Source organism: Callorhinus ursinus, unplaced genomic scaffold (genome assembly GCF_003265705.2).
Source record: "Callorhinus ursinus isolate GAN/ISIS: 27379988/994484 unplaced genomic scaffold, GSC_fseal_2.0 scaffold10, whole genome shotgun sequence".
In the NCBI taxonomy this organism is placed as follows: domain Eukaryota; kingdom Metazoa; phylum Chordata; class Mammalia; order Carnivora; family Otariidae; genus Callorhinus; species Callorhinus ursinus.
This window is the reverse complement of record NW_027397072.1, coordinates 22,220,478-22,237,829: the sequence shown is the minus strand read 5'-3', so window position 1 is coordinate 22,237,829 and position 17,352 is coordinate 22,220,478. Positions and strand designations below refer to the sequence as shown.

The following is a 17,352-nucleotide window of genomic DNA, read 5'->3' as shown; positions in this document are numbered from 1 at the left end:
CAGTCACAGGGGAGATATTTTTGGACCGTGAAGGCACCACCAAACCACAGAGAAGTCTCCCTGCCCACTGGCCTGTCAGGTTGGCTCAGCCGTGTGGACAGTCCTGGAGCCATCAGACTGGAGTCTTGTGACAGCCCAGGGGCCCAGAGGAGATTCTCTGGTGGCTTATTATTTGGAAGGTTCCCTGGGGTACAAGGAGATACGTGTCCTCCCCAGCCAGGAAGGCTCAGGGTCTCTACCCAGCCCCTGTGGCTCCTCTTCACCAGAACCAGTTGGGCCTCCACCCAGGGCGCAGCTGGTGGCAAGTCGGGGGTACTTCCTGCTACTCCGGTGTAGGCTGCCCCTCCTCTGGGCCTACGCAGGGAGGTTACTTTGAGGAATAGAGAATAAGAGGGTGAAGGGCTGTAGCATCAAAGCCTCTGGCGTCCCCAGCCAGAGCCGTTCAGACATCAAGGACAAACAGACTGGCAGAAGGAAGCCGGCTCTGGGGCAGGAGATTTATTTGCTCGGCGGCTCGGTGGTGTGAGCCGCCAGGACACAGGGGGAGCGCCCCCCACAGGCTGCATCTGCCCAGGGAGCGGGGCAGTGTGGATGCCAGGCTGGATGGAGGCGCCAGCCTCCAGGGAGGGGGTGGTGTGAGCCAGTGCCCCCTGCCACAGGGCAGTCACACGATGCCCTCAAAGCCCTGCAGGCCGCACTTCTTGCCGGCCACCTGGCAGCCAAACCTCAACGCCTCCTGCATACTCTTCCCTGGAGGGGCAGAGAGCTGGATCAGCTGGGTCCTCTGGGCAGGGGCAGGCCTCAGCCTGGCGCCTCCTGCCGGGGTACTCACCCTGGGACAGGCTGAATATGACCGAGGCGTTGAAGGTGTCTCCGGCGCCCAGAGTATCCACCACCCGGGGTGGAGGGAAGGCGTCCGAGTGGAGCAGCCGTCCATCAGGGCCCAGGGCATCGGCGCCCTCCTCAGCCCAGGCGCAGACCAGCATAGCCCTGCAAGACCCTCCACTCAGCTGGGTCGTCGGCCCGCCCCTGGCCCCCAGCCTCATCCCCCTCCTCAGGGCAGTGCCGCCCCTCCCCGCGCCAGACTCACTGGCCCTCCACACCTCGGTCTCTTCCTGGCTTTCCCCTACTCACCCTTCCCTCACACGACCGTACAAACCCCTCAGGGCCTCCCCCGCTGACCGGAACCCCAAGTGCTTGGCCACATCTTTGCTGACAAACACCTGTGGGCAGTGGAAGAGAGGCTGACGGTCCCCCAAACGCAGTCCCAGCTCAGTCACTCACCACCAGCAGCCTAGCGTTGCCCCCGTATTATAATGCCACTCCTCCAACATGGCCGCCTAAATCCCCAACGTAGCATCTCACTGCCCCACAGGAATGCGTTTTCATACTTGCCCAAGATACATGCTAGAAGCCAGTCCCGTAAATTGTGGCACAAAAGTCTCTGGTTTATTTGGTCTAAGATCAACGAATTTCCCTGCAATTGAAAATCCAAAGCGAGCCTTGAGCGCCATCTCGCGGTGAAAGCTACCACTGCCAAGTTACACCTCCCGCTCTCAGGAGCGGTTTGCTTTGTTTTGCTTTTCCTGATACAACTATGCCCTCCGGGCCTAGTTTCTTCGCCTTTAAAATAAAGGCGCAACGGGGCGCCTGGGTGGCTCAGTTGGTTAAGCGACTGCCTTCGGCTCAGGTCATGATCTCAGGGTCCTGGGATCGAGCCCCGCGTCGGGCTCCCTGCTCCGCGGGAAGCCTGCTTCTCCCTCTGACCCTCCCCCTGCTTGTGTTCCCTCTCTCGTTGTCTCTCTCTCTCTCTGTCAGTTAAATAAATAAATAAAATCTTAAAAAAATAAAATAAAATAAAGGCGCAGGGGTTGTAGAGCTTCCTCAACCAGCTACACGTTAGAATTGCCAGAGGGACGCGATCCCAGGACCCCGGGATGCTTCTCCCTCTCCCGAGGCTCCCCCTGCTTGTGTTCCCTCTCTCGCTGTGTCTCTGTCAAATAAATTAATAAAATCTTAAAAAAAAAAAAAAAAGGAATTGCCAGAGGGAGTTTGCTAAAAAATACTTCAGCCAAGCTCCACCCTCACCAATCAAATAAAAACCCGCGATAAAAACCCGCGGTGTGGCTCAGGCATCCACACCTCTGGGCAGCCACAGTGGAGGCCCAACCAGCTTGGGCTATGATGCCAGGATTGTCACTCGGAACTCATTTCCATCCCAGCACTACCCAAATTTACCTTATGCAAGTCCCCTTCCCATCCTCCCTCACCCCTTGGTGGCTCCCACAGCCCGCCACCCACCCCAGAGTTGGAGGACACCCGGCAGAACAGTCCTAGTCCCTCATTTGAGGGGGGGGGGGGGGGCGGAGCCGGAGGAGGCCCAGAGAGGAAATGCTCCCACACGGGGGCGCTGGCTGGCCCTAGTAGCCCTCTGGCCACTCTCGTACCTACGCACCCACTGGGATGGAGACATTTTTCTCCATCGCCACCACCGAGGCCTGCAAGGGAGTCCAAAGCTGGGGGCCTGCCTCTTTGCCCCCCACCCGCCAATGACAGCAAGCCATTCCAGGTGTGGTGGGCGTTTCCGGTGACCAAGGGAACGCTTGGTTCCTTTTAAGACCTAAATGAGAGGCGCCTGGGTGGCTCAGGGGATGATCCCAGGGTGCTGGGATGGAACGCCCCCCCCACTCCCGCTCTCTGCTCAGCGGGGAGTCTGCTTCTCTCTCTCACTCTCCCTCTGTGCTCTCTCTCTCTCACAAAACTTAAATGAGCTGGATGTGGCAAGGGGAAGCTGCATGGGCCACTCACCACATCTCCATAGCCAAACAGTTGGAACAGCTCCTCTCGGGGCTTCTCCACCTCCACGGACACTCGGATCTTCTGACCCGGAGGCTGTGTGGCATTGTGCTGTTCTATCCGCTGCAGCATCTTCACCTGCTCTGATGCATTCCGGCCCTGGGGTGGGGTGGGGCGGGATGGGGCAGCTCAGGACCAGCTGGGCAGAGCAGCTGCTCTGGCTTCTTCTTCCCTCCCTGCTGGTGGGCGAGGGGGGACTGGGTCGGAATGCCATCCGAAGTTTCAAAATTCTAGAGCAGTCATGGACCTTGGAGACCTTATTGACCACCTCCCAGCACCCCCCCCACACACCCTGCCATTTCACCGACGAGGAGACAAAGGAATTAAAGACTTTCCTAAGGACCTATGGTGAATTAAATGACAAGGCTAGGATTAGAACTCAGGACTTCTCCGAGTGTGGAGGAGGTGGGCAGCCTGGGACACAGAAAGCATGGGCCTTTGCCTGGAGCCAGCATCCTGCTTCTGGTGCCTACATCCTGCTGTGTGAACCCGAGTAAGGTGCTTTCTAGGCCTTAAAACACAGAGCAAGCTGGAGAGGGGATGAGGGGGGTTGGCGTCCTTTATCTTGAAGTACTTCATGGTTCAAAAAAACTAAGAAGAAGGCAGAATACGTGAAAGGGCTGGCAGGTTGAGCCCCTCGAAACACAGGTAGGGCAGGACTTGCCTCAATGTGGATCCACTTGAACCGGGTCAGATCAACCTTATCAAAGTCTGTAGCAGACACATCTGGCAGGTTCCTAAGTCACAAGACAGAAAGGAGAGAGAAAAGCCATGGTGAGGTCAGCCCGGGCCCGGATCTCTGGCTGCTGGGGCCCTATACCTGGTGCTGCCTGCAGCATGGCCAGACTGGATCTCCAACACAGGCTTCTGAGGCTCAGCTCCAGGACAGGCCCTGTTCCAGGCTAAACTCCTGACCACTCCTTGCCCTACTCAGCTCCACCCAGACAGGAGGCTGGAGGCAGTCTGCTAGGGTGCCCTTTGGGCATGGGTCAAGAGGCCAGCTGAGTGTGCCCTGGAGACCACATCTCCCAGAACACTCTAAGAGCACCAGGGACTACAATTCCTAGAATTCCCCCTCACCAGTGGCACACGTGCTCCCAGCATGCAGTGCCCCGGTGAACTCCAAAGGCCACGGCTGCTCTGCGCCTGGTCCCGTTCACTTCCGGTGCCCCAGCAGTGACAGCACCACTGTTCTAAGTTTGGCAGCTTCATGTTGCAACCCTGAGGTCAAGGTTGATGCTCGAGGATGAGTTTATAGTTTAGCTGACTTAGGTGTGGAGCCCCGGGAAGGGTCTGCCTTGACCAGAGACCTACACCTAACCTATGTCCTCCCCTCCATGTTCTGTAGCTGAATCGATCTAAATAGCTGTGTACCTGGGCCTTTCTGAGGCTGCTTTGCCATTGGCAAGTGGGTCCAAACCTGCCAGTCGGCTGCAGTTGGAGGTAATGTGTGTGGATATCCTTGCACTGAGGCCAGGAGGCAACAAATGTTTCTCCTCTGAGCTCCTCTCCTCTTCCTGTGAATACTCATGTGGTGTCCTTGATCAAAGTTGCCAGATTGTTGCTTAATGGGCAGATGACTAGGACTGCCCAAGGAGAAGGTCATTGCCAGCACATATGCCCACTGGGACACACGGAGCCCAGAGACCACTGGCCATAAAGCCTGTCCTAGTATAGTTGCCCCCTCTCCCCCAGGTCCAGGAGTCATGCTGGGCAGTAGGGACAGCCTGAACCCCAGGGCTGCTGGGTCTGGACCACCTCAGCCCTAACACAGTACCTGGCACATACTAGGTTCTTAGTAAACTAAAGGTCTGAGATTCTTCAGGAGGGACTCTGGGAGAGAGGAGAAGGGTCTGGGTCCACAGGGCCTCTCCCCAGTAGCTTGGGACTTTAAAGGGGATCCCTTCCCCTTAATTAACATGGCATCTGATGGCCCTGATCTCCGGACCCAATGTTCCCCTTCTTGCTGCTTCAGTGATGCCTGTGAATTGTGTGTGGCTTCTGGCCTGGCTTCATTATGCCGGGACCTTTGTGGTGGGCTCATCTCTTCTGAACACCCAAACCCAGCTCCTCGGTGCCATGCTGCAGGCTGGCAACTCTGGGGCTGACCCTGGAAATTCCAGTGGGTCCCCTTCAGGGCTTAAGATGGTTGGAATCACATCTCCCATCCATCCCTCTCTCCTCAGAACAATTTCCCCACACCCACTCCCAGGCTGCTGATTGACCAGTTATGAAGGAATCACATCATGAATTATGTTTTGCACAGGCTTGCCTGCCCATCCTTTGTGTTGACCAAGGCCAAGGCACCGGGCAGAGCAAAGCACATTTCTTCCCCCCTCACTTCTTCCCTAATTGAAAATAATTGAGAAATCACTGAACAGTTTGGCATGGGGACAATTTCCGGTACAAAGAAAGGCGACAGAGAGCGGGCAGCTGGGACGCCCAGGGTGGCGAGCGAGGGAACTGATTGGTGGTCTGTGCGAGGGCGAGGCCAGGGGGCCTTACGTGTCGTAGAGCACAATGGTGCGGGAGCCAGTGGAGTTGTTGACGATGCAGCAAGAGCACGGGGTCTCCCCTCTGCTCTGCCAGGCCACCTGGGACACATCCACGCCCCGCTGCCTGAAGTCAGCCACCAGGAAGCTTGGGGCGGAGCCCGAGCCAAGGGAAGGGCAAGGAGACACAGATTAGAGCCTACAAGCGGCCTGGACCTCCTGCAGGGATGGGAGGGGTGCTGGAGCCCATGGGCCTCTCAGAGAAGAAGGGTCCTGTTCCAAGAGTTAGTGACAACGGCGACAGCTGGCAAGGCGCAGACAGGCATACAAACCTGTAGGCATGTAGGATGGTGCGGCTACCAGTGGCCTCACTGATGATGACCGTGGAGATGGGGACAGAGCCCGTGGTCTGGGAGACTGTGTAGCGTAGGTCCACGGAATAGCGGCGGAGGTCATCCAGGACAAAACTGCTGGGATGGAGTAACCCGCGGGGAGGTGCGGCTCGACAAAGGTTTGGAGACTGGAGGGCCGGTGGCAGGGCCGCTGGGGACCCTGGATGCAAGCGGGGGAGTGGGGGGCAGGAGGGAACTGGAAACCACCATGCTGTCCCAGGCTGTGCAAGGGGGAAGAAGAGGCAGGGGCGCATAGCGGGAACTCAGTGAGAAAAACACTAAGGGACATTCTTTTAGATCTTGATTGAAGTAAACTCCAACCCCGAACCTGGCCTCCGGGGCCTCCGGTCTGACTCAAGCCAGAAAGGATGTGCTGAAAATCATTAAACTGGATGGGGTAGATCAGGGGCCTAGAGCATGTACACCCTGTTTGAACAAAGCAGGTGAGGGCACCGTGGCCTGTTTCACGCACAGCCTAGGCAGAATTACGAATCACCAAGGTGGTACTCTGTTCCCCAGTGGCCCTCCACACACTCATCCTCACGGTACTCTTCTCTCGGAAGGCCCTTCCGGGGCCAAGGTCATTCGACACCTGCCTCCATAATGCCCAGCCAGGAAGTGGTGTGGCCTTGAGGCCACTCGTGGGACCCTGCTCTCACGGCAGGGTGAACCCTCCAGGCAGTGAGCTGGCTCCCAGTGCCTAATGCTCCTCAGAGTGGGCCTGGCCCGGGACTCTCACCCCAGACTCTCCTCCAATCAGAGTGAGCAGGAGGTGGCCCCTTGGGGAGCCTGCACCCACAGAACAAGGGGGCCACCCCACGTTTCCTGGCCCTCTCTGGAGACAGCATCCTGTGCCCACTAGTCAGCCACCATCCCGACCTTTCTCTCTATGGCTGGACCCCACTTTTGGCAACACCAAAGCTAGACAATACAGACTTGTATATAGGTACCAACTTGGGGCATTATTCCTCATCTCACACCTCAAGGATCCTTTAAATAGTAACTTTCCCAAAGCATCCCAACTATGGTTTGGTTTTCTGAATGACTTTTTGCACCCACAGTGCCTGGTACATGGTAGGTGCTCATTAAATGTTCGTTAAACACATGGGGAGAAGTTGGAATGGCCCACCTCCCAGCATTATCATTCCATAAAGGCAAGTCCACTATCCTAAGCAAGAGCCACAGTCTTGCCTCTTGCTGGGAAGGAAGACAGCCGCTGGAGAAAGTTAACAAGTGACCAGCTGTTGGCTCCAGGTCCCTCTGTCCCACCTCACAGGGCAGGCTCTTGCCCCCTGATCTGTTTCGTGCCAGTTCACTCAGAGGGCTGGGTTTGGGCAGCAACGCCCCTGAAACCAGGGTTCAAAGGGCTGAGTTTCCCAGACCAGCAAGCTGGCAGCCTGCCCTAGTGCCCACAGTGGGCAAAGTGTGGGCCTCACCTCCTGATAAGCATCTGCTGAACTGGCAGGGCCAGGGGTCAAAGGGCGTTTGGGTCCCTGCGGCAGCTAACACAGAGGAAGTGTGTGGGCCACCATGGGCTGCAGCCTAAATAGCTGGACAGCTGAGGCCTGGGTCTGGGCCCAGCGTTAGCACGTGGCTTCAGGGTGTCCTCGGGCAGGGTGCTCTTGTGGCTTCAGTGAACAGGGAGGACACCAGCACTTGCCCTGCCCCCTCAACGGGGAAAGAAACTGTGGGCTTGAACCCTAGGACCATGGAGGCTGGACATCCCCGGGCGGAGGATGGCTATGGCATGTCCCTGACTGCCTTCTGCCACAAGCATAGCCAGGACCACAGGGAATCGAGAAGGGCAAAGTCATATCCACCGCAGAGTCTGTTGGAAGCAAGGAAGGAAGAGGTGGGAAGCTGAGCAGGCTCCGGGGAGGGGCCGAGGAAACAGGCTGTGGAAGTGAGAGCTTTAGCAGGAGAGCCGTAACACCTGAGCAGCAGATAAGCTCACATGGGAGGGTCTAGGACACTGGTACTCCACTCCGCCCCCTCCAACTCTGGATCCAGAGTTATCCCACCCCATTTCTTATAGCCTGCCCCCTCCCCCCCCCACCCAGGGTCAAGACTTCCTTCTTTTCCACCTTCCCGCTCCCTCCTCCACTCACTCGGCAACATGGCCCTGGGCCAGGGAGCCCATGAAGGCGCAGGGGGCTCCAAGCAGGGACAGAACAGTGCAGGAGTTGGATGCGTTGCCTCCGCGCTGCCATCTTTGGGACAAGCACCTGCAAAACACACGGATGGTCCCTGCAGCTCCAGCAGGCTGGTGCCAGGATAAGCAAGGCCGGCCACAGTGCCCCGGGTAGGGCCCATGACGTGTAAAAGCTGGGAGCTCCCCCTCAGAAAGCATCTCGACCAGTCTTCTCATTTTCATGCATTTAGGTCCAGCACAAAGGAGGGCTCCACTGTGGGTGACCCCGTTCTCAGTTACGATGACCCGCCTCTCCCCGAGGTACAGAGCTGTCATACCTTCAGCCCCGATGGTTGGAGAACTCCAAGTACCTCTTCCCACAGGTGTCAAATCGGCTCCCTGCTCCCGTCTCAGGGGAGCCCACTTCAATAACTCGGGTTAAAGTAAGTAAGACAAGGAGTAAACCTGGACATTAAGGTCATTTAAGTGGGGGGCGGGGAGGGAAAGGGGAAGCTAACTTACATAATAATGTCAAAAGTTAAAAAGATTATTGGATGAAGACCAGTTTTCCTCCATTTTTTTGTTTCCCTTTCTTTCAGCTTTATTGAAATATAATGGGCATATAACATTCTGTAAATTTAAGGTATACAACGTGCTTTGAAACGGGCATATTGCAAAATGATTACCACAGGAAGGTCAGTTAACACACCACCCCCATCACACGATTACTTTTTTTTCTTCTTTCGTTTTTCTCTATCTTGACTGAAAATCTAACTCAAGGTGTAAACTGAGGAGACCAACTGGAGATGCACCTGCAGGGCTTTGTTGTTATCAACAACAAAAACAATGACTTACACGTGCATCAAAGCACTTTAATGATGTCTCATTGTGCGCCCACAATACTTTGGGGTAGACAGTGCAGGCTGTCATTTCTATTCTTCCAGTTCCAAAAAGAATAACTGTGGCCGCGTACAATAAGAACGACTAATGAAGAAAAATACAGGAAGCAGAATTTTTAGGCTAAGGTATATTGGCACATAAAACTTAACCCTGAAGTTCCCTTCAGTCTCGGGAAAAGGGGTCCATGATCTTGTTAGGAAGGATACTAGTTTGTAAAGGGACAAACATTTTTCGAGCTATGAGCTTTAGAGAAATTTTCATGCAGATTAGAACGGGGAGCCTTGTGGGATTTGACTGACTTGGGATCACACCAATAGTTAGTGACAAAGCTGCCATCAGAACCCAGGCAGCCTGACTCCAAAACCACCGCCATGTAATGTGTAGTTGTGAATGGAAAGTAGTCAGGCCCCGGCTTGGATGAGGTTTCGAAGAAAGTGTATACAATTTTACTTTGTGGAAATTATTCAAAGTCACACTGATACCCGACTTCCTGTGCAGAAATGCCCTGCTGAGCATGAGGATGCTTTCTGGAAGGCTCTTCTTGGCCTGGACTCTGGGAGGCGAGGCCAGAACTCAGGGGTCTGGCCAAATTCCAGGTGGTGGCTCCTGAGGGTCCCCAGATGCCTGTGGAGCCCGGACAGCCTAGGAGAGGTGGGGCCGAAATGCCTGGGAAGAACTGCGTCCCCACTTGGGCTTGCTCATCTGGGAGGCACGAGAGTCCAGGAGGTGGGAGGTGGGCTGGGTGGACTGAGCACGAGAGAGAGAGAGAGAGAGAGAGAGAGAGAGAGAGAGAGAGAGACAGGCCCTATGGACAACCACACCGCTCTGCAGAGGAGCAGAACCATGCGGCTGGGGGAGGGGGAGGAGGTACACCCTGCGAGCAGGGGGCATGGAGAACACGGTGCCCTCCTTCAGAATGAGCCTGAGCCCACCCTGGTGGGAGCTAGCAGGATCTCCTTATCCTAGCCTCTCCAGTAAGTAATCTCAAAGGGAATGGCACTGAAGCTGTCGTTGAAAGTGGCACTCTGGGTCTTCCCCAGGCCCTCCAGTCCTTGGGAGGACCTGCGGCCTTGGAACCCACACTGTTCTCTTGAGGAGGTTGAACTCCTCACTGTGCCCACGTCCTGTGGCCAGCTTGACCTGGCTAGGTCTACAAAGCAGCCTACCCTTGTGCCCCTCCCCCGCTGGCCCTGCCCTCCCTGGCAAGGGCTCTAACCTCTGGCAAACAGAGCAGCCCAAAGCAAAGGGTCAATTCCATGAGATGGGCAGCAGCAAAGGGAGAGGGAGCTCAGGAGATGACAGAGGGCTGGAGCGCTAGATTCCCAAGAATTGTAATTACTGCTTTGCCACTCACTCACTATGTGGCCTTTACAATAATTATTTAATTTCTCCACAGAGATAGCTGCTTCCTCATCTGTAAGGAGGGAATTTGACTGACCCTTACACATTTCCCATGGGCTGCTGTAAGCAAAGTATGTGACAGTGCTAGGTGGACCCAGACCCTGGAGACTACTCGGGTCTCTCTCCTCAATCAGAACAGGGAGAACTGGGTATTCATGGCTATGAGTGCTATAGTGTCTTGTCTGAGTTAAACCTTGAACTAGCCATTTATCCAGTTCTTGGCTGAGAAAACTGATAGCCCAGGAGCAATTCTCAGGATTCTAAGCACCAGACAGCACCAAGAGAAAGGCTCGGATTCTGCCTCATAGAAATGCCCTTCTGGGATTACAGTGTAAAGGTGAGGTTCTTACCAAGAGTAAATATGAGAGCCAACGAGCGACTTCTACCAGACAACCAAAAAGGATGTTATTCACTGATTTTGTAAAAAGGACTTCTGGTAAACTCCTTTTGGAATTTAGCACCAGGGAAAAGTTGGTCATGCACATGAGCCAGCTCTATCCATAACCCACAGAATTTCTAAATTTGCCTCTAGTGCCAGCCAAGCTCTGAAGCTATAGTGAAGCTCAAATACCATGGTTTTAAGTGTTCTTGCACTCTACCTGCACATACTTATTATTGAAAGCTACCTCAAAATTTATTTAAGAAACAGATGAGATATACGTAGTAGAGAAATTAGAAGTAAACACTGGTGAGAGACAAGTGCATCGGTCTTTTTGTTAGAAAGAAAGAAGCTGGTCCTGCCCCTTACTAGTTGCATGCCCTTGGATAAATCACTTCATCTCAAAGAATTTCTAAACGCGGATAATGATTCCTGAAACGGGAATTGGCCAACGCAGTGCTATCCAAAGCCTGGGTCTTATTATTAACGGCCTCCATTCTTTCCTAGGTCCTCCGGGGCGGAGGGCACGGGATACCAGCTCCCGAGGCTGGACTTTCACTGCGGGGCCCGCAGACCTGGGGATGGGTTCTTGGTTGTCGGGCTCAAACGCGGGGCTGCAGCGGCCCCTGGGGTCTCCGAGGGGCCCGGGCGCCCCTACCTGCTGTCGGTGTCCTCCTCTGGGTACTTGTCCACTACATTGATGATGTCCAGCACCACTAGCCCCACGCACAGGATCTGCTTGTCTTCCATGAGCCTGCTCCCGGAGCTTTCTGCCCGCCTGGCTGACGGGGTTCCTCCTGGGCTCTGCCTCTTATCCCAGAGGGTTGTGTCCCTGCTTCTGGGGTTGACTTGGCTCCTCCTCTGCGTCCCGAGCTCCTCCCCCAGGGGGCCTCCTGCGGCCGGGAGAGAAGGGAGCAGGTCCCTTGCTCCCCACGCCCGCCGATTCAAGCGGGCCTGGGAGCGCAGACCCCGAGGCTTTGGTCCCCGGCTTCCCCTCAGCAGGTGGCGTGGCCCAGCAGATGGCAACGCCTCCCACTTCTCGGCCTCACTTGTCAGACAGCCTCGGAGCTAATGCAAACCTCTCTAAAGCGCAGCTAGGCAATCTCCTGAATGCAAAAAAAAGTGCAGTACCAAGGCGCCTCCTGCCCCTTCCTCTCCTGCACCGGCGGCTCGCACTCCAGACCCTAGTTGAGTTGAGCCGGGCCTCGCAGCTGCGCCCTGAACCCTTCAGCCCTAGCCGTCGCTCGCGCCGTCTGCGCCCCGCCCCCGAGGTCCAGCCAATCCCAGCTCGAGGCCCCGCCTCCGTCGCCGAGCAGCGGGGGCTGCTAGGTGAGCGGCGGAGGTCACGTGACGGGGGCCGGCTCCCAGGACCCCCTGGCGGACGCCGGCGGAACGGGCATTCGGGGGAGGAGCGCCGGGCCGCGGCCCAAAGCAGCCGGCCCCTCTCTCCGCAGGCGGGTGCACGGCAAGCGCGCACAGAGCCACCGAGCCGGGAGGTGGGGGCGATCAGGTTAGGGAACCCAGGGCTCCCCCCTTACCCCGGCCCCTCTGTACTTCTCTCTACCCTTGAACACATACTGGAGCACACAGTTTCTTTTGTTTTGTTTTCTTTTTTAGAAAAACCAAGTGTCTTTATTCCTGAATAGTTTAGTATGGCGATGGGGGCCGGAGCCCCTCGGGAGAGCCCTGCATCGGCCTAGAGACCCGCTGGAGGAGCTGCGAGGGTGCGAGGATTGGCTCCTCCGCAGTCTGGGCCCTGCAGGGGACGGCGAGCAGGCCAAAAGTCTGGACGAGGGGACCCCAGAGTCCCCGACCCGGCGCACTCAGGCCATGGAGAGGAGTGCTCTGGGCGCCTGTGCCACAGAGGGTACGGGACGGCGGCTCGCCTAGGGCTGGAGTGCCAGGACGGAACCCCGTCACCCCCGCTGGCTCTTTGGCCCGCGTAGACACTTCGGGCTGGTCGGGCCCAGCCCCGTCTACACCTGATCTAGCTCCAGGTCCCCATAGAGCAGGGCTCCGCTGAAGATGGTGAGCGGCTCCTCCGAGTGCGCCAGCTGCCCCATGACCAGGTCGATGCAGACCGTGTCTCCAGCCTGCAGAGGCAGGATGAGGCTGAAGACGCCCAGGGCGCCGGGGCTGGGCTGGCTCTCAGCTACTGGCTTATTCTCCAGGCCCTCAGGCTCATAGCCACCAGAGTCTATGCGGGCCACGCCCAGGTTGGAGCGGGACAGCACGGCCTCCACTTTCTCGTGCCGGTGCCCGGTCAGCACCGCGCTCAGCAAGTAGCGCCCGGCCAGGGGCGCTGTGAACACGCCTGGGGACAAGGATGGCAGTCAGGAGGGGAGACAGGTGGCAGGGACCAGGGAGGTGTTGGGGAGCCCTCCCAGAACTCCTGGACTAAGGAGAGACCTGCTGGGTCTTGTCACCTGTCTTCCACTAGAATGTAAGTTCCACCACGCCAGGGAATTGGGTGTTTTGTTCATTACGGCAGCCCCAGGCCTCCAAGAAAGAAGCGCTCCTTCCCCCCACCCTTAGCCCAAGCTGTGGTGAGAATGAATAAATGAAGGAAATAGGGGTCTCCCCAAACCAGAGCATGAAAAGATTCCCCTTGCCCGAGGGCGCAAGAATGAGAACATATCACTGCACAGCCTCCCAGGCCTGCCCCACTGCCCAGCCAGCCTGCTTCCAGGCTTACCAGTCTCTGGATCATAGTAGCCCCCATCGTTGAGCAGGACTCTGTCGAAGGGCACTGTGCCTGGTTCGGACCGTGGCAAACTCAGGGCAGCTGAAAAGGCCACCCGGGGCCCGGGGGCTGCTGGTGCCCCCTCCACTCCTGGGTAGGGGTAAGGTGGGGGTCAGAGTGCATGCTCAGTGCAGAGCTGCCTGGCCCCCTTCCCTTCCTGGGTCTCTCCCTCCAGGGCTGCCTGAGGCCTTCCATCCTCCAACCCCTAGTTCAGTTCCACTCCCTCCAGCACCAAATGAAAGGAACTTACCCTGCTCTCCCTGGGGACCTGTGGGAAGAGGAGAGGGAGGAGTGAGAAGTGGGGCAGCTCTCACTAAGTCACTCAGCAAACATCTGCTGCGTCTCTCTAGATGTGCTAGGTGTCACATAGACTCCAAAGCAGGAATGGGGGTATCAAGAAAAGGAAGAATAGGGTCCATCCAGTTCAACTAGCCCCCAGCCTTTCACACCCTTCATAGCCCTGTGAGCTCAGCCTTAGTCTTCAATACAGCACTAAGGCCACCATATCCAACTAGCCCATATAGTGACTGTCCCAGCTCCTAGTCACTGTCAGCCATGTAGGACTCCCCACTCCCCCAACTCCTTGCCCCTTTCCTCCCTTCTCTGTCAAGTTCAGAATGGAATGAATGTCAAGCCTAGGGCTGCTAGAGGTGTGGGGAGCCCTGGCTGCGGTAGGAACCTCAGCTCACATACCTGGTGGCCCGATGGGCCCCCTTTGTCCCTCCTTGCCTGGAAGTCCTGGAGGTCCAGCAGGGCCTGGTGGTCCCTGTATCCCAGGAGGCCCTGGGAGCCCAGCCTCACCCGCAGGCCCTACAGTGACAAAATTAAGTTGAGGGAAAGCCACAAAAGGAGTTTCCAAAGGACAAGGAAGGTCGTGGCTCCATGGGCAGGTTGGTGGGGCTCCTTGCTGCCCATGCTGGATACCTGGCTGTCAGAGCAGCACCCCACCCCTACCCACTGGCCTGTATGAGCTGCCAGGGGAGAGTGGGGAGCTGGGAACTTGGGTCATCTCTTGTGGACAAACCAACCCCCAGGACAGTGGTGGGTCTGTAATTCATGCTGGGCAGAGCAAGGAGAAAGTATATAAGGTTAAGACTGGCTGTTGTGGAGGAAGGAAGGAGAAAGAAAGGACTTGAAAGGGGTCCCCCCACCTCCCACTGCATGCTTCCTCTTGCCCCCTCACCAGTGAAGTCCTTCAGACTGAGCTGGTGAAGCTGGTCCTCCAGGAGCAGCACGGAGCTGTTAAGGGCACCGAGCCGCCTGCCCAGGCCTGCCTGCCCCCCCAGCAGCTTCTCTAGCAAGGCTGCCTGTGTCTGGCTGGTGCTGTTGGTTTCCCGGAGCCCAGCCCAGAGCCCCGCCACGTGTCTGGAAAGGCCCTCGCGCAGGCCCTGCAGTCCCCCGGCCACCGTGTCCAACCGCTCACAGACTCCCTCGAGGCGGCCCAATCGCCCCTCTAGGCTGGGGCACTGGCCGGCCTGTGCCTGTCCCTCTTCGAGGCCTCGGAAGCGCTCCTCACTCTCCGCGGCATGCTCTGTGGCCTCCTGCTGCAGCCTGTTAATTTCCGAGATGATGCGGTCCTTGGTGGCTCCTAGGTCAGCCAGATCAGCACCCTGGCCTTCCACAGTGGTCTGGAGCTCATGCAGTGAGTCGTTGAGAGAGCTGAAGGTGAGAATAACCTCCGAGAGCTCTCCTTGCAGGGCCTGGAGGGCTGAGCCTGAGCTCCCCCCAAACACACTGAAGCCATCCAGAGGCCCTCGGCTTGGCCCCCCAACACCTGGGCCAGCCCCAGGGCCCCGTGGGGGCAACAGGGGGCAGGAGCAGCGCTCCACACCATCCCGAAGGCGGCCCAGCTCCTCTTGGACACCGCCACAGGCCCCGCAGCCCTCATCCCCACGGGCCTGCAGTAGTCCCTCCAGTTGGCCCAGCCGTGTGGCCGTGAGATTCAGCTGCAGTGCAAACTCTGCAATTGTCTCGTCCTGCGCGTCCATGCGACCCTGGAGCTGGCCCACGACCCCTTGCAGTTCCTCCAGTGCAGCCTGCTGGGCCTCCCCAGCTGCTCCCACCTTGTGCAGGCCTGAGCCCACCAGATGCAGCTGCCCCTCGCTGTCTAGCACCCTGCGCTCCAAGGCACTGAGGATCTCGCTGACCTGGGAGTCCTGCTCCCCAGGGGCCCCAGAGCAGAGCTGCCCGCACGCCTGCACGGCCCCTGCCACCTGCTCTTCTAGCAGATCCAGCCGCCCACCCAGCACCCCACTCACGTTGGCCAACAGTCCCTCCAGCTTTTCTAGTCGGCCCCGGGCAGCAGGCAGCCAGTGGCCCAGGCCCCCAGGCCACCCAGGCCAGCCCTCCTCCTGTTCTTCTGAGGGACCCAGAGTAGAGTTGAATTGGTCCTCCAGGCGAGAAAGGCGGGACACTAAGCTGGTGTAGCCTGGGGGGTGGCCCCCCTGCCCCGCCGCTCCTCCCAGCTCAGTGCCTCGCCGCCCGCTCAGCACTGTCACCGAGCCGGCCACTACATCCAGCCTCCGCTCCAACTCGGCCAGCCGCCGGCCCAGCTCGGGAGGGCAGCACTCCTGAAGGGGCCTGCGGCCCACAGCATGCCCGGGGACCTGCCGCTGCCGCTCTTCCACGGAGGCCAGTAGCTTCTCCAGGGCCCGCAGCCGCTCTCTGTCCTCCTGTTGCTGCTGGCGGAAGCCATCGAGCCCCGCCAGGCACACCGAGCAGGACTCCTGCAGCCGCCGCTCCAGCTCCCGCAGCAGCTCCTCACTGGGGCCCGGAGGGGCCGGGGTGGGGTCCAGGGCCCCGCCGCCGCCGCCGCCGCTGTGATGGTTGTTGAGATGGCCCAGCTCCTGGTCGTGGGTGGAGACGCGGTTGTCCAGGAGCTGCAGCTGCTGCTGGATCTCACTGAGGGTTTCGTGCACGCCGGGGCGGGCCGCCGCATCTGCGGGCTGCTGCCTCCCGTTAAAGGCCGTCTCCACAGCCCTCTGGACGTCTTCAGCCAGGCGCCCACTCAGTCCCTGCAGGACACCTCGGAGGCCCTGCAGCTCCTTTGTCAGGCCCTGCACCTGCTCCTCCAGCTGCTGCACCTTCTCTGAGTCCCCAGGACCTGGCAGAGAGGGGACGGCATCAGGCACGGGGGCCGGACCTCAGGGCTCAGTGCCTACCTCCCAGGCCCCGCTCTCCCCATCTCCAACACGAGGTCCTCGCTGATTTGGCCACTCCTTAGCTGGGTACTTTGGGCAAGAAAAGGTGGAAGGAAACTCCATTTACTGAATGCCTCTAGGCCAAAACCGTACCATGGCTTTTCCCCCCTTAAAATAGACTCCATTGGACAGACACGGCAGCTTTTCCCATTTGGTGGACCGTGAGAAAGAGAACCAGAGGAAATTAAGGAACTGGGCCCTGGATTACAAGGTTAACAAGCGGCAGAGCCAAGTTTCAAACCCAGCTCATCCATCTGACCACCAAGTCTACTGTCCAGAGTGTCTTTCAGAAATTGCTTCCTCATCTGTGAAATGGGAATGTGGGGAAGCACTGTGGGCCCCACAACAGTGGCTATTCCGAGCAACGTCTCTCCATAACACCCCAGGGACAGACGAGGTTCCACGGGAAGACTGCGGGGGCTCTGGCTGGAAGGTGGGAGAGTCAGCCAGAAGTTCCTGTTTCCATCATTACAGCATGACTATCTCCCTGGCAGGCAAACACAGCACGTCCGCAGTGCCCAGCGCGCACGCACACTCCAGGAGGCCACAGGGACTGCTGCATTCTGGGACCTGCAGTCTCCAGAGGCCACCGAGGGGCCTGGGACCTGTAGTCGGGTGCGGTGCATTCTAGGACTTGTAGTCTGAACGGTCTATCCCCTTGGTGACCAAGCTTCTCGAAGGAATTCCCCCTTCCTCCCAAAGCCGTTCCCAACTGGGAAGTATCTCGGCCACGTGTGGGCGTGCGTGAGCACATTCTCTTTCTCTGCCTTCTTTCTCTCTTGATCTCTCATTCTGTTTCTCTCTGACTCACAAACACACACACACACACTACACACACTACACACACACACCACACAC

The 17,352-nt window shown here is 57.8% G+C and overlaps 2 protein-coding genes across 9 annotated transcripts in view; both read right to left on the bottom strand.

Annotated features, from left to right (window-relative positions):
- Positions 1-483: 483 nt before the first annotated feature.
- Positions 484-11,792, bottom strand: KHK (ketohexokinase). Of its 7 annotated transcripts, none has more exons than XM_073897141.1 (9): positions 11,210-11,764; positions 7,849-7,965; positions 5,681-5,818; positions 5,362-5,496; positions 3,521-3,593; positions 2,809-2,955; positions 1,135-1,223; positions 833-990; positions 484-750 (listed from the first exon to the last, which is right to left on the bottom strand). In XM_073897141.1, the coding sequence occupies exons 1-9, from the start codon at positions 11,299-11,301 to the stop codon at positions 665-667; spliced, it is 1,035 nt and encodes a 344-aa protein (XP_073753242.1). In that variant the 5' UTR covers positions 11,302-11,764; the 3' UTR covers positions 484-664. The 7 variants fall into 7 exon arrangements, with proteins under 7 accessions (XP_073753242.1, XP_073753243.1, XP_025723694.1 ...); XM_073897142.1 differs by having other exon boundaries at positions 5,681-5,815; XM_025867909.2 differs by lacking the exon at positions 5,362-5,496 and having other exon boundaries at positions 11,210-11,762.
- A 355-nt stretch (positions 11,793-12,147) lies between these two features.
- The window catches only part of EMILIN1 (elastin microfibril interfacer 1), a 13,161-nt gene continuing 7,956 nt past the window's right edge, over positions 12,148-17,352 (bottom strand). For both annotated transcript variants that reach the window (XM_025867894.2, XM_073897130.1), the window contains exons 4-8: positions 14,478-16,397; positions 13,988-14,104; positions 13,545-13,562; positions 13,247-13,384; positions 12,148-12,865 (exon numbers count right to left, since the gene is read on the bottom strand). In XM_025867894.2, the coding sequence (XP_025723679.1) occupies positions 12,528-12,865; positions 13,247-13,384; positions 13,545-13,562; positions 13,988-14,104; positions 14,478-16,397 (2,531 nt within the window). In that variant the 3' untranslated portion in view covers positions 12,148-12,527. The remainder of the gene's footprint in view (positions 12,866-13,246; positions 13,385-13,544; positions 13,563-13,987; positions 14,105-14,477; positions 16,398-17,352) is intronic.

Bases quoted from the DNA above. Each gene is read 5' to 3' on its own strand.
- KHK (XM_073897141.1), bottom strand. From the start codon at position 11,301: ATGGAAGACAAGCAGATCCTGTGCGTGGGGCTAGTGGTGCTGGACATC. The intron at 2,956-3,520 runs GCAAGTCCTGCC...ACCCCACCCCAG, and splicing joins TCAAGTGGATCCACATTGAG to GGCCGGAATGCATCAGAGCA. The intron at 1,224-2,808 runs GTGAGTGGCCCA...CACTGCCCACAG, and splicing joins TGTTTGGCTATGGAGATGTG to GTGTTTGTCAGCAAAGATGT.